This window comes from Callorhinchus milii, unplaced genomic scaffold (genome assembly GCF_018977255.1).
Source record: "Callorhinchus milii isolate IMCB2004 unplaced genomic scaffold, IMCB_Cmil_1.0 Scaffold18, whole genome shotgun sequence".
Classification (NCBI taxonomy): Eukaryota; Metazoa; Chordata; class Chondrichthyes; order Chimaeriformes; family Callorhinchidae; genus Callorhinchus; species Callorhinchus milii.
The window spans coordinates 1,580,901-1,596,818 of record NW_024704759.1 but is presented as its reverse complement, the minus strand read 5'-3'; the positions used below and the strand labels follow the sequence as shown (position 1 = coordinate 1,596,818).

The 15,918-nt window shown below is 50.0% G+C and overlaps 1 protein-coding gene across 1 annotated transcript in view; it reads left to right on the top strand.

Moving 5' to 3' along the window:
* The first annotated feature begins 1,622 nt into the window (after positions 1-1,622).
* LOC103190959 (serine/threonine-protein kinase 3/4) overlaps positions 1,623-15,918 on the top strand; it is a 41,856-nt gene continuing 27,560 nt past the window's right edge. Inside the window, exons 1-6 of the mRNA XM_042341771.1 lie at positions 1,623-1,709; positions 10,755-10,835; positions 12,541-12,669; positions 13,015-13,129; positions 13,701-13,865; positions 14,734-14,901. Coding sequence (XP_042197705.1) covers positions 1,678-1,709; positions 10,755-10,835; positions 12,541-12,669; positions 13,015-13,129; positions 13,701-13,865; positions 14,734-14,901 — 690 coding nt within the window. The 5' untranslated portion in view covers positions 1,623-1,677. The remainder of the gene's footprint in view (positions 1,710-10,754; positions 10,836-12,540; positions 12,670-13,014; positions 13,130-13,700; positions 13,866-14,733; positions 14,902-15,918) is intronic.

Below are 15,918 nucleotides of genomic sequence, written 5' to 3'. Positions count from 1 at the left end.
GTAAGATCTATACCATTAAAATATTCTCTCAAAATATTAAGTTTCATGTTTCCTTGTTCCAAATTGACGTCTTTAAGTGAAGTAGAGGGAATAAAATTGTGAAGTCATGTAACTCAGTGATTAGAGCACTCACCTTGCAAACGAGGGACCTGAGTTTGATTCCTGGGTTGGGCGAAATGTTGGGCAAGTTTCCTTGCACCACACGCCTCTGTTTACATAACATTAAATAGGAACCGGGTTGTTCGTTGTTTGGCGGATCGCTTTTCCGGGGGTAACAATTCCTTGAAAACTAATTGGTCACTTCTATCCACGATGTTTGTGGGACGCGGGTAGTGGGTTGGGGTGTAAGTGGGTCGGAGAGGTAGGGAGGTGCCAGGGATTGAAGGAATTTGAAAACTAGTGATAGAATCTTGAAATCTTGAAATCGATCCCAAACAAACTGAGCCATGAGATTGGTTTGGTGTCTCCAGGTGGAGATTTTTTTAAAAATGGTTTCAATTTTATCATTTTTTAAAAACAATTCTGCTTCCCCGCACACACGTACATACATCATACAGATATGTACATACACACACACACACACGTACATACATCATACACACATACATACACACACGTACATACATCATACAGACACGTATATACATCATACACACACGTACATACGCACATACATCATACACACGTACATACATCATACACACGTACATACATCATACACACGTACATACACACGTACACACATCATACACACACACGTACATCATACACACACACATCATACACACATACATACATCATATACATAATAATAATCCTTGCATTTGATATAGCGCTTTTCACGTAGGGAGGACGTCCCAAAGCGCTTCACAGAACACACTGTAAAGTGAAATGACTGTAGATTTGTGAGCGAACGCGGCAGCCAATTGCGCACAACAATGTCCCACAAACAGTCGAAGATTGAAAATGACCAATTTATTATTGTTTTTGGTTTCGGAGGGATTATTATTAGGCTCTGTGTGGAGTAAGGAAACTTGCCCAAGGTTTCGCCCTCTGCCTGGAATTGAACTCAGGTCTCTCACTTGCAAAGCGAGTGCTCTAACCACTGAGCTGCAGGACTCCAAAATACACACATCATACACACACACACAGACATATATCATACACACACAAACACACACAAGTTGTTGCACACATCTCCAAGTGGCAGTGAGTGGCTGCAGTGGCCCTGTTCTGGCTGTAGGCGGCGCTGCGGACTGTAGATCAATGCATTTCCAGTCCAATGCCCTGTGTGTGAGACTCTGTCCCTGTGGCTGCATTTCTGTCCCGGGTCCGGGGTCACTGACCTCTGACCTCTGTGTGTGTGTGACTCACAGAAACCTTCGCTGCAGAGAACCACAGCCCCGTCAGGGCCCCGAGCAACTTCCGCCCCGTCGGGGCCGTCGGCAATAGCTTCCCTCCCGTCACTTCCGCCCCGTCGGGGCCGTCGGCAATAGCTTCCCTCTCGTCACTTCCGCCCCGTCGGGGCCGTCGGCAATAGCTTCCCTTCCGTCACTTCCGCCCCGTCGGGGCCGTCGGCAATAGCTTCCCTCCCGTCACTTCCGCCCCGCTGGGCTGCGCGCGACAGTGGCGGGTGAGGCGGTTGGTGCGGGGAGTTTCCGGTGAGGAGACAGCGACATGGAGGAGGTGCAGCGGCGGCACCCGCGCCGGTAAGAGACCCGGGGAGAGGGAGAGGGTCCCGGGGAGGGGGAGATGGACCGGGGGGGGCGGGGTCCCTGACCCTGAGGCCGGGGGGCGGGGAGGCCGTGCGGGGGAGACACGGCCTGAGCCCCGGAAAGAGAGAGAGAGAGAGAGGCCGCTGCCCGGGGCCCCGCGGGGACAGGAGCCCCGGGGGGTGGGGACAGGAGCCCCGGGGGGTGGGGACAGGAGCCCCGGGGGGTGGGGACAGGAGCCCCGGGGGGTGGGGACAGGAGCCCCGGGGGGTGGGGACAGGAGCCCCGGGGGGTGGGGACAGGAGCCCCGGGGGGTGGGGGCTGTCACTCACTGTCACTCACTGTCACTCGCTGTCACGTGTGGGGTCTGTGTGTGTGTCATGTATGTATATTGCGTGATATGTATGTTGCTGTGTGTGTGTGATATGTATGTTGCTGTTTGTGTGTGATATGTATGTTGCTGTTTGTGTGTGATATGTATGTTGAAGTGTCCATCGATGGCCTTCAGCCTCTCAGCCCCTAGGCTCTGGAACTCCATCCCCAGTGCCTTCGCCGCTTCCTCCCTCTCCTCCTTCAAGGTCGGTCTCAAAACCTTTAACTTTGACCGAACCTTCAGCTCCGCTCTCGACTCTCTTCCCCCTCCTCGCTCCCTCCCTCCCCTCCCCCTGACCATTTCTCCCTTCTTCGGGTCCCGACCCAACTGTACAGCGCCTCGGGACGTCCTCCCGACATGAAAGGCGCTCTACAAATGCAATTTGTTGTTGTTGTTGTGTGCAAGGGCTTCAGTGTATTTCGGAACAAAGACAGCGCTTTATCGCGTCGCAACTTCACAATGTGTGTAGTGACTGGTTCTGTAGGTAAATCATCCGCTGACACTCGTTCTGTGTTGTGTGGAAAGAGTCCCAGAATTTCCCATTCTTCAGAAAGAGGAAGTGCAATATCTGGTGTAAGCCTTGTGTCAGAGCACTCACTCACTCACTCACTCACTCACTCACTCACTCACTCACTCACTCACTCACTCACTCACTCACTCACTCACTCACTCACTCACTCACTCACTCACTCACTCACTCACTCACTCACTCACTCACTCACTCACTCACTCACTCACTCACTCACTCACTCACTCACTCACTCACTCACTCACTCACTCACTCATCACTCACTCACTCACTCACTCACTCTCACTCACTCACTCACTCACTCACTCACTCACTCACTCACTCACTCACTCACTCACTCACTCACTCCATCACTCACTCACTCACTCACTCCTCACTCACTCACTCACTCACTCACTCACTCACTCACTCACTCACTCACTCACTCACTCACTCACTCACTCACTCACTCACTCACTCACTCACTCACTCACTCACTCACTCACTCTATCACTCACTCACTCACTCACTACCTCACTCACTCACTCACTCACTCACTCACTCACTCACTCACTCACTCACTCACTCACTCACTCACTCACTCACTCACTCACTCATCACTCACTCACTCACTCACTCACTCACTCACTCACTCACTCACTCACTCACTCACTCACTCACTCACTCACTCACTCACTCACTCACTCACTCACTCACTCACTCACTCACTCACTCACTCACTCACTCACTCACTCACTCACTCACTCACTCACTCACTCACTCACTCACTCACTCACTCACTACCTCACTCACTCACTCACTCACTCACTCACTCACTCACTCACTCACTCACTCACTCACTCCACTCACTCACTCACTCCTCACTCACTCACTCACTCACTCACTCCACTCACTCACTCACTCACTCACTCACTCACTCACTCACTCACTCACTCACTCACTCACTCACTCACTCACTCACTCACTCACTCACTCACTCACTCACAGCCCAGTCTGACCCTCCAGCACATTGCTGAGCCATTGTTGGAGATGCCGTCCTACAGTTGAGACGTTAAAACCAAAGTCCTTTCTGCTTATTCTGGTGGACATTGAAGATCCCGCAATGCTATTGGGAATAAGGGAGAAGAGTTTCTCTCAGTGTTCTGGCCTCCAGATGCATCACTTCATGGATGTTTATGGAATCCTTGCTACGTCGAAATTACCTGGCTTGCAAATCCAGTCACTACACGTGACAATATTTGGTTGTGAGGTGATTTGCAGTGTTAAACTCTCCGAGAAACTACCCATGTGAAGGGGGTTATATAAATGTAAGTTGTTGTTGTGTTGCTATAAAAATAATAACAGATTAGATTTGTATAGAGCTGTTCACATCGGGAGGACGTCCCAAGGCGCTGGACAGTCAGGGAATTGGACCCGAGCTGGGGGTAGAGGGCAGGGAGGGTAGGGGTAGGGAGGGGTGACCAAAGGCGCGGTCGAAGAGGAGGGTCTTGAGACGTGCCTTGAAGGATATGAGACATAAGACTTCCCCCTGTGGGTTTACGTTCACCACAGCTACGCGGTTTAATTGGCATTAAGTTGGTATTCTTGCTGGGGAGCCCACAAAGAAAGACTTGCATTTTACTAACAGAAGATGCAACTGTACCATTCCTCATTGCACAGGGCAGCAGTCTCGCAGTCTAGGCTGACGATCCAGTGCAGGGGGAGGGCTGCATTGCTGGAGACGTCGTCCTTTGGGCGAGACGTTAAACTGAGGTCCCTTTTGCCTATTCAGGAGGACTTTCAAGATCCTGTGGCACGACTTGAACAGAGTAGGGAGTTTCTCTCTCTCTTTCAGTGTCCTGGCCGACAATTCCCCCAGATAGAATTGGTCACTGGTGGCTGTCTGTGGGACACTGCTGGGTGCAAATTGGATGCTGCGTTCACCAGAAATACACAGTCACAACACTTTTCAATCCTGTGAAGCACTTTGAGACGTCTCGATGACCTGTTAATGCGCGTTGTATCAAATGCAGGGATTATTATTATTATGTATAATGTGACACAGCCTGAGCACATCTGCTCGGGTGTGGAATCTAACCAGTTCCAGCTGCGAGATTGATCTCGGGATTGAGGAGTCTGCACTGGATGCTAATGTGACTGGTCCCAGCTTTGTTGCACGGCTCGCATCCAAGAACAAGTGTATGTGGGGAGCTGTCCTCTCCCATTCCTGAACAGGATACAGGAAAAGGCTTGTTGTGATTCTACCCTCTCGCCTCTCAGCCCTTCCTGTAACTGCAGATTTTCCCTCCACACTCTGAACATTGCTGCTCTGAACTCTCCTGCCTTGTCCCATCTTTCAACCATCTCCAGGGCCTGGGAAAGGATGAGTTAGAGTAAGGGATCGTGTGATGTTTTTCCTGTTAAAGCTGCACAGTTGAAAGGTCCAGGGAGGTGACGCTTCCTTTAACCTGCGCTCAGCTTGTCTTGTCTGTTTCTCTACAGCGATGTAATTTCACTTGTAATGACACCTGTCATGTAGGGAGAATATCACAAAGATCTTTTACGGAGGCTGAGTGGGAGTACGAGTGAGAAGTAGATGATATAGCGGGAAGAGGTGGGAAAAGGCGTAAACAAAAGGAACAACAACAACAAGATTACATTTATATAGCGCTTTTCACATCGGGAGGACGTCCCAAGGCGCTGGACAGTGACAGCATTTCAGACCCGAGCTGGGGTTAGGGGGGGAGAAGGAAGGGGCGGGGTAGGGGGGTGACCGATGCCATGGTCGAAGAGGAGGGTCTTGAGATGGGACTTGAAGGAGGCGAAGGAGGGGTTGAGGCGGAGTGACTGGGGGATGGAATTCCAGAGGTTGGGGGCAGAGTGGCTGAAGGCTCTCCCGCCAATGGTGGGGCGGGTGGGTCGGGGGAACGTGGAGCAGCCAGAGCGGCTGAGCAGAGGGAACGGGCGGGTTGGTACGGGGTTGGAGGTCGCAGAGGTAGGGTGGGGTGAGGCCGTGAAGGGCTTTGTAGGTGAGGACCAGGATCTTGAACTGGATCCTCTGAAGGATAGGGAGCCAATGGAGTCGGGCGGGAGTGGGGGAGATGGGGTCACGGAGTTTGGTGCGGGAGAGGACACGGGCTGCAGAGTTCTGGATTATCTGCAGACTGTGGAGGGAGGAGTTGGGAAGGCCGACACGCAGGGAGTTTGCATAGTCGAGCCTGGAAATGATGAAGGCATAAATAAGAGTTTCAGCGCCTGAGGGGTGAGGTAGTGGCGGAGTCGGGCGATGTTACGGAGGTGAGGGAAGGCAGAGCGGGTCACGGCTTGGATGTGGGGAAGAAAGGACAGTTGAGGGTCGAACAAGACACCGAGGTTCCTGACTGGCGGTGAGTTGAAGTTTGCTGATGCTGCCAGAGCCTGAGGGGCAACAACAACAACTTCCATTGATATAGAGCCCCTCATGCAGGTGAGCATCCCAGAGCACTTCATGAGAGATATTTAGATGGTGTCAGTGTAAACAAACCTGTGGTCACTGACAGGAGGCACAAAAGCTCGCAAAATGGCAGTGTAAAACCTTCCCCAAACAAGCTGATCGTGTTAAGCAACATGAGAACATTCTGGGAATGTGGTTAATCCTGTTCCGCACTCATTGCCTTCGTGCTTCACTCTGGATTTCTTCTATTCCTCAATAACCCATAGAGTCCTGGATTCACAGCACCAACGGAGGTCATTTGACATCTTGCTGGAGCTTTCTACTTTCATCCCATTCCCTACCTTTTATCCTTGTGACCGTTCTCAGCTTACACCCAGGCATCTCCAGAAATCAGTGGGTTAGAATTCCTTCCCCCCGCCCCCCCCACCCCCGGTGAATCTAAGTAATATCACCCTTGTGTGTGCAGGAGTGTGTCACCTTCTGCGAGTGTCTGCTGTGTTTCCTCTCGCATTTTTCCTTGGCTTCTCATATAATCTGTATAAGTCTTTCTGGTGGGTTTTTCCATTGTGGTTTTGCTGCTCACAATATCTTCCACTTGGCACGTTTTTCTCAAAAAAAGAGAGCCTTGGCTCATGGCTCCGCTCCCCACAATGGAGAGGACAGAGACTATATAAGGACAGAGAGTAAAATGGGCTCCAGTCCGTCTCTGTGAAAGTCTCACATCCCCCTGGGCTGCCGAGCGAGTCACCAATGTGCTGACTGATGGGGAACAGGATGGCTCAGAAAAGAGGAAGAGAAATGTGAGGAGCCTGTTGTCCCTTGTGCTCAGTGAGATAGAGTGTCAAGGCTGGAATTTAAAGCTGTGTTTCACTGGAAATTCAGCTCCCCCCCCCCCCCCCCCCCCCCCCACCCCCCCGCCATTTACACAACATGTAGTCCTGTAGCTTAGTTGTTAAAACACTTGCCTCTCAAGAGAGATGACCCGGGTTCAATTCCCAGGCAGGATGAGACGTTTGGCAAGTTTTCTTACTCCGCACGCGTCTGTATACCTAGCAGTAGGTAGGAACTCAGTTATTAGCTGATTGGCGGATCACTTTTCCACTTTTCGGCCACAAAATACACAGTCACTACACTTTACAGGATCTTCTGTGAAGTGCTTTGAGATGTCTCGAAGACGTGATATGGTGCCATATCATAGGATTATTAAGGATCATTATTAATTGTTCAAGAGATGGATTAAACCTTGCAATTTATTTCAACCAGGGCCCAAGTGTGGAATTCTAGAAAGCTCCAGTGCTGATAGAGGCCATTCGGCCCATCATGACTGTGCCGGCTCTCTGGGAGAGGTCTCCGTTTAGGCCCCACTCCTCCTGCCCTTTTCTCACGTCCTCTTACAGTTACAGTAATCTTTGCTTAGTTTCTTTTCATAAGTATTCTTTCGTTAAAACAGCGCTTAAAAGTGGTGCGATAAATTCTATCTCATGTCAGTGAGTCGTCAGAAAGAGCAGCACAGACAGCAACTCGCTGTGGGAGTCACCCAGAGGGCACATTCACATCCACATTGCAAGGCGTTGCAGCAATCTCACTATTGCAACTGTCTGTTCATAGCTCCACACGCCTTAGTTTCTCCCTTCCTGACTGTGCTGCCTCCGCTTGGGGTTTAAACATTTAAAGCTATCGTAGAATGTTAGGTTGCGCTTCACTGAGAGTTGTTGCGGTCTGGAATACACTGCCTGAAAGGGTGGTGGAAACAGATTCGATAATAACTTTCAAAAGGGAATTGGATAGATACCTGAAAAGAAAAAAAATTTGCAGAGCTGTGGGGAAAGAGCGGGGGAGTAGGACTTGTTGGATGGCTCTTTCAAAGAGCCGACACAGGCCCGTGGAGAGAGCAGGGAATGGAGTTGGAGTAGAGAGCTCCAGTGGAGGAGTGAGCACCAACACAGATACGATGGGGAGAGAGAGAGAGCAGGGAATGGGATTGGAGTAGAGAGTAGTGGGACTTCAGGGGAGAAGAAACACGAACAAGCTAAAAAATAAAGATCATCACAGGTGACATCACCTGAACAAAGTCATTTCAGAACAGCCCCTAAAAGCAGTGTGAAGAGTTGTTCGACTTCAAGATCCTCATCCTCACCTACACGGCCATTCACGGCCTCGCTCCCTCCTACCTCTCTGACCTACTATCCCCCTACATACCCGCCCGTACCCTCCGTTCCTCTGGCTCCGGTCTGCTCCACATCCCCCGCCCCAACCGCCCTAACATCGGTGGTCGGGCCTTCAGCCTCTCAGCCCCGAGGCTCTGGAACTCCATCCCCAGTGCCTTCGCCGCTTCCTCCCTTTCCTCCTTCAAGGTCGGTCTCAAACCTTTTTCTTTGACCGAGCCTTCAGCTCCCCTCTCGACTCTCTACCCCCTCCTCGCTCCCTCCCTTCCCTCCCCTCACCCTGACCATTTCCCCCCTACTCGGGTCCTGACCCAACTGTACAGCGCTTTGGGACGTCCTCCCGACGTGAAAGGCGCTCTATAAATGGAATCTTGTTGTTGTCACTGTTGTTCGCAACACACATCGCCTGTGATTATCAAACGGGAACAATGGAGAATTTCCAGCCCGTGTTAGTGCTGCATTGTGGTTTATGGCGGTTGAGATAACAGTCCATTGGGTTAGCAAAAGGTAATGTTCTCCACCGCCGCTGGTTATCTATCTTATCAGAGCCAGTGGAGCGCAGAGTGTGTGCGCTCGAAGCCTGGGACTGTCTCTGAGCATGTTATTAAGGACCCCAAAACCCCAATAAATAAGGCCATCCCTGAGCTCGCAATCCCAATCCACAGACGTTTATCAGCCTTGTCTCAGGCCTGGACCAACCTATGCTGTCCCTCTCTTGTCTCTCTGCCGCAGGAGATAACACAGAGGCCTGACACAGTGACACTCACTCTGCAAAGCTCCCAGCGGAGCGATGAACCACTTAATTACACACAGCATTAAGCAGGGAGTGGGATAAAAGCCGTGGTGCACAGTTGTAGAATGGCAAAACTCTAGCCATCAATTGGAAAGAGAGTTAATTATCACCTTGATTTGCTACTTAAACCCTTGTCAGTAAAGCTGAGAACAGAAGTGGGCATGTGCCCCAGGGAGCTGCCGTCACCGCGAGCTTTACTTTTAGCTTAGTGGCTTGTTAGTCTAGCTTTATACTGTTGTATAATACTTCGGATGAGACGTTAAACTATGGTCCCGTCTGCCTGACCAGGTGGATGTTAAAGATCCCGCGGCGCTATTTGAATAGAGAAGGGAATTTCTCTCTTCCGATGTCCTGGCCAACAATCCCCCAAACATAATTGGTCACTCACTTCAAGACTGTTTGTGAGACACCGCTGTATGCAGCTGGCAGCCGCCTTTCGCCCACAAAGTACACAAAGCATTTGTGATAAGCGGTATATCAAACGCAAAAATTATTGTATTATAATAATAATTCTATCGTTTGACATAACCCATATAACATCAACATGTCCACAACGTGCTTCACAAATAATTACTGCCCGGTGCATACTTGTGGACAAACGGACACAAAAAGAGCAGAGCAGGTATTGAGAATCCATTTACTAATGCAAAGATGGACCTGACTGTAAACGCACAGACACTGACAAATGCCTGAGAGGTACCAGTCTGAGTGTTACAGTCCACAGTCATCTGGTGTACTGTACCGTGCCTTCGGTACCCCTTTGCTTAAAGACAGCAGACTCTAGATGGTGTCTTTATTCATAGACATAAGAGATGGCAGTTGGTGAGGTGGAATCCCCACTCGCCCCTGAAAATAACCGTCAAGAAAAGCCAACATCTGTCTCTGTCACACTGACACCTTGTGCACTACGCTTTCAGCGCCAGGCTGGGCCGAATGGCCTGTTTCCGTCCTGTGGCACTCGATGTAAATCTGAGTAACTTTTAGGTGTGTTAAGTGTCGCCCGGCTCGGCTGAGGAGGAGCTGTGGGTTCAAACCACAGGGCTAGGCTGACTCTCCCGTGCAGTGTTGTTTGTGAGTGTGTGTTCGGGGGGCGAGGAGAGGGGGGGTCGCTGTATCGTTGGATGATAAATCAAATCGAGGCTGATCTGTCTGTTCAGGGGCTGTTAAAAACCCACCAAATTGTTGAAAAAGAGAAGGGAGTTTCGCCTCTCTCGCCATTCACTCCGTGACAGTTTGTGGGACTTTGCTGCCCGCAAATTGACTGCTGCGTTTGCCAACAAATGCAGCTGCTACAGCCTGACAGGAGTTACCTGTGAAGCCTTTGAGATATTTTGGTTTTAATAGAATGCTTCAAACACTCCAAACTGCTCCTCTGTCACATTGTGTGACGTGCTGTCGGCAGGAAGCTGGGTGGAGTGTTAGCAAAGGTTTGAGGAGCTGAATGACTGGTTCTCGCTTCCATGTTGTACGTTAGTAAACAGTAAACAGTAGACTGCAAACTCGGGGGCGAGTATAATAGTGGGCTCTTTGGAATTCATATCAGTGGCGGTGGTTGGAGGGGGAAATAATAATAATTCTTGCCTTTGATACAGCGCCGTATCACATCGTTGAGATGCCCCAAAGCGCTTCACAGGATATATTGTAAAGAGGGTTAACTGTGTATTTTGTGCGCGAAACATTAGGATTGGAAGTTAGATTGACAGAACCCACGATCGCTGTACCACAGTTAAGGCCTCCGTGATATACAGCTTTTTGTTCCCCTTCCAACAGGTCTCTGAAGAAGCTAAGTGAGGACAGCTTGACCAAACAGCCAGAAGAAGTCTTCGATGTATTAGAAAAACTCGGTGAAGGGTGAGTGTGAGCAGTTCAGTGAGAGGTGACAGTCCTGCCCCCGGGGGCTCGGCGAGTGCGGCCCCTCAATGATTGACTGAGACCACAAACACGACAAACAAAAAAAAGAAAAGAAAACAAAAAAAACAAACCCAGTTCCTGGTTCCTTCCGTCCCCAAGTCTCCAGGTAAATTCCTGATAAATTGGTCCTTAAGCTCATGGCTATTTGTGGAACCTTCCTGGTGCTGTGTTGTCAAGAGGGTGTCCACAAAGTCCTGTTATCCCCTGTTACAAAACAACAATATGAAACTACGAAGGAACTGAAACAAGCCGCCAGAGATGCATTTCTCCTCCTCACTGACTCCATCTACATCCATGCTATGGAGGATGTTCACCGAACATGGCGATGGATCATTATCTGCCATGAAAATTATGGCGCTCACTCACTCACACACACCACACACAAACATCGATCCCCTGGATGTTTAAATATAGTTAATAATAGTAACAATAATCCTTGCATTTGTTATAGCGCCTTATCATGTCTTCGAGACGTCTCAAAGCGCTTCACAGGATACACTGTAAAGTGAATTGACTGTGCATTTTGTGGGCAAAACTTGTGCTGAATACAGTGAAGCACTTCTAAATACAATTATCATCATTCTTCCACGTGTTTCAGTTGTAAGGTCAGTGCACTGTAGAGAGAGAGAGAGAGAGAAAAAACATGGGGGTAACAGGAATTTGTGGAGACCCTATAGAAACGCTAGTCACTACACTTGAGAGTAATTACGTGTAGGATCTCGGCATTTAATACACTGAACTGAAGAGCGACTATGGGCACTTCCACACAGGCAGGGCAGAGGCGAGTTGTATGGACTATGCCTCTTCACGAGTGAGCGTGGGCGTGTTTGTTTCTATTTTGGCTGCGGCTACAGGTTTTTTTGTGTGTCACAGCTGACTTGCGTTAGATAGGAAACGCGGTCATACAGCTTCCCCTGAAACACACAGCCCTTGACACTGCTTGCAGGCTTCCTGTGTTATACTGAGATAAGCATGTTGTGCAGAGTTCTGGCCAGCTCCTCAGCAACCAGGTTTGTTTGACGTCAGCCTCTGAAAGTCGATGCTTCCCCACGCCACCCCCCACTATAAATCAACAGAAGAGGGTTAAATTGCCTTTCACTTCCTTTAAAACTCTTGACAAGCCGTGGGTGGTTTCTGTTCTGTGTTTACACCTCAGGACCCCGAATTCCAACTGGTCTGTGCAAGCGCAGTGCCCTAGAAATTAGGAGTAGCCAGTATTATGAAACATTCTTAAATCCGGTTTGAATCTGGTCACTTGTTTCATGGCTGTTTGTGGGTCATTGCTGTGGGCAATTGTGCTGCCGTGTTTACCTACAAATACACAGTGATTCCATTTCACAGTAAATTCTTTGAGATGTCCTTCCGACATGATAAGGCCCTGGATCAAATACAAGAATTATTATTAATTTGGAAGCTGGCTCCTTTTTAAGAACTGTGGCTAAGCGGCTTCCAAATGAATACGCCTGCTTTTGGACTATGTTTTAAGGCAGGAGTTGGGCGCCCATAAAATCCCAATCCACAGTATAACGGGGCTGCCTTAGCTCCCATGTTTAGTGACTGTCTCTCTCGCTAAATAATGGCCCCATTTTGTGTCATTGGGATGTTCTGGATTATCTGGTATCAATGACTTGCCTTGCTTCCTCAGGTCCTATGGCAGTGTTTTCAAAGCCATTCACAAAGAATCTGGCCAGGTTGTGGCCATCAAACAGGTGCCTGTGGAGTCTGACCTGCAGGAGATCATCAAGGAGATCTCCATCATGCAGCAGTGTGACAGGTGAGGGGCATTGGGGCAGGAGAGGGGACGTGGCAGATGAGGGACGGGGCTGATGAGGTTGGGACAGGTGAGGTTGGGACAAATGAGGGCAGGTGAGGGGTGGGGTTGATAAAGGTGGGGCAGATGAGGGGCGGGCTGATAAGGGTGGGAATGGGTGGGTGGGGCTGATGTGGACGGGCAGATGAGGGGTGGAGCTGATTCGGGTGGGGCGGGTGGGGCCGAGGGGGCAGGCAGGTGAGGGGGCGGGGCTGATGGGGGTAGGGCAGGTGAGAGGGTGGTGTAACTGGAATGGAGTGTGTGTGTGTGTTTGCTGGGCAAGTACCACATCACCCCTTCACTTTGCAGCTGCCACGTGGTCAAGTATTACGGAAGCTACTTCAAGAACCGAGACCTGTGGATTGTGATGGAATACTGTGGAGCCGGCTCAGTCTCCGATCTCATCCGGATACGGAATAAAACGGTAAGCGCGCAGTGCAGGGTAATCTGTTCCAGTCCTTCAGAGCAGTGCTTGGACATTTGAATATAGGAATTGTTGGACGAAAAAAGACCAAGGTCCATCCAGGTCACCTTCCACCGTCACTTGCACGTGTCACATCCTGAACTCATATACTGTATCCCCAAATATAAATGATAATAATCCATGCATTTGTTATAGGGCCTTATCACATCTTCAAGACGTCTCAAATACACAGAATATACTGTAAATTGAATTGACTGTATTATATCCCTCAAGAAATCTATCGCATTTGCATTGGAAAGAATCAACACTTTCTGCTTCCACGGGTTCCCTAAGGAGCGTTACCAAATGCTAATCAATGGAACACCCTCTTTTTCCAATTGGTAAATGTGTAGCTGTGTTAATTGACAAGGAAGACTATTAAGCAGAACCATGCCCACGGTCACCTTCCCCCCTCTCCCCGCTCGGCGTCGTGCTCCGCCACTGTCAAGCGCTCTGGGACGCTGTCCTGCGTGAGGGGGCGCTTGGTAAATGCAGATTGTTTCTGTTAACGTTGTGTCACTCGGTTCCTCAGCTAACAGAAGACGAGATCGCCACAATATTACAGTCCACGCTGAAGGGGCTGGAGTACCTGCACTTCATGAGGAAAATCCACCGAGACATCAAAGCCGGGAACATCCTGCTGAACAATGAGGGCCACGCCAAGCTGGCAGATTTCGGAGTCGCTGGGCAGCTCACTGTAAGTGACTCAGCACAGAGTCTGGGGCAGAGGATGGCGTGTGAGTGTGTGCGTGAGTGGGGTGGGTTGGGGTGGGGGGGTGGCAGAACTAACAGACAGACTAGTTATTAAACAAAAGGCAAAATACAGCAGATGCCGGAAATCTGAAATAAAAACGAAGTCACTGGGAAAGCTCAGCAGGTCAGGCAGCATCTACGGAGAGAGGAAAGTGAGTTAACGTTTCAGGTCAATGACCTTTCCTCCACTTTCATCTCTCCATGGATGCTGCCTGACCTGCTGAGTGCTCCCAGCCACTTCAGTTTTTTATGACAGATTAGTTATCCTCTGTCTTTGGTTCTCGGCTGATCTTGTTCACCCTGTTTATCAGCAGCACAATAATACAGAGCATAATTGACAATTAGTTGTCTCTGTGATCAGTGATGTTTATGGCAGCAAATTCATTTTTGCCAGTGGCGGGTGGGAGGTGAACGGGGCAGTGGGAGGGAGTTTAACATTCAATGTATTTGTGCTCCACGTTGAGGAGGGGAAGGTCTCATTTGGCCACAATGTGTCGCAAGGGGGAGATCCTTCATCAAATAACTTCTGAGATGATTCTAGACTGCCTGTGTGTGAGTCATTTCACTGGTATTTCACTTGGGATGTAAAATTGTGCCTGAACGTGGGTCTCAAACGTGTGGTGAAACACTCAATCTGTGGTGAAGTGGTGGCGATCTGGGGGTCTAGCTGAGGACTTATTGTGGGGGGGTATCTTGCTGGATACCTGGTTTATTTTCTTCCCTTTGCTCACTGACAAACCCTGCTCACCGAGGAGGTTTCTGCTCAGTAAAGTAACCTAACTCTATGTGTGTGTCTGTCCGTCTGTACCCAGGACACAATGGCAAAGAGGAATACCGTGATCGGAACTCCCTTCTGGATGGCACCGGAAGTGATCCAGGAGATCGGTTACAATTGTGTGGCTGATATCTGGTCGCTGGGCATCTCAGCGATAGAAATGGCGGAGGGGAAACCGCCCTACGCCGACATTCATCCCATGAGGGTAAGGAGCAGTCAACAACAGCAATAACAAATGACATTTACACGGCGCCTTTCACGTCAGAAGGACATCCCAAGGTGCTGGACTATCAGGGATTTGGAGAGGATCTTGAAACAGGCCCTGAGGAGGCGAGGGAAGGGTAGGCGAAGGGACTGTGGGATGGAGTTCCAAAGGGTGGGGGCAGAGATGCTGAGGTCCTGACAAACGATGTTGGTGTGAGCTGGGCGGGGGACATGGAGCAGGCGGAGGGAACGGACAGGTCTATATGGAGTTAGCAGGTCACAGAGGTAGGGAGGAGCGAGGCCGTGGAGGGCTTTGAAGGTGAGGACAAGGATTCTGGAGCTTGGGGAGGCTGTGGAGTCCGGCGAGGATGGAGGTGATAGGATCACGGAACTTGGTATGGGAAAAATATGGAAACTCAAGTAGAATTGGCAGTGTATGAACAATCAAACAGACCCAGGGGATCAATAACAATATCCATTGCATTTGTATTTAATACAGCACTGATAGCATCCAAATATCTTAAAGTGCTTTACAAGGAATTGCTGTCAGGCACAGTGATGTATTTGGTAGGGAAACCTGACAGTCATTTTGTGAACAGCAAGAACCCACCAACAGCCAGGAGGTAAATGAGCAGTGTATGTGGAGGATTGTTAGCCAGGAAACAGCGATGAAAACTCCTTGTTATAACAAACTTGTTGTTTTGTGAAGCAGTGTCTGAACAGGCCGATGGTACCTCAGTTTGCTGACACCTCCGAAAATGCAGCGATACCCTCCCCCCTTCTCCCTTCCCCCCCTCCCGCCCTCCCTCCCTCCCTCCCTCACCTCTCCCACCTCTGACAATGCAGCTCTGCCCTCTCTTCCTCTCTCCCTCCCTCCCTCCCCACCCACCCTGCATCAGCACAGCCTGAGCTCACGTATGAGCTCAATATGAGTCAGGAATCCAGAACCTTCCATGGTTGTTTGGCTATAACGGCTAGGGTTAGGCATCTCACTTGCCCAGAGACGAGAGCTCCAGCG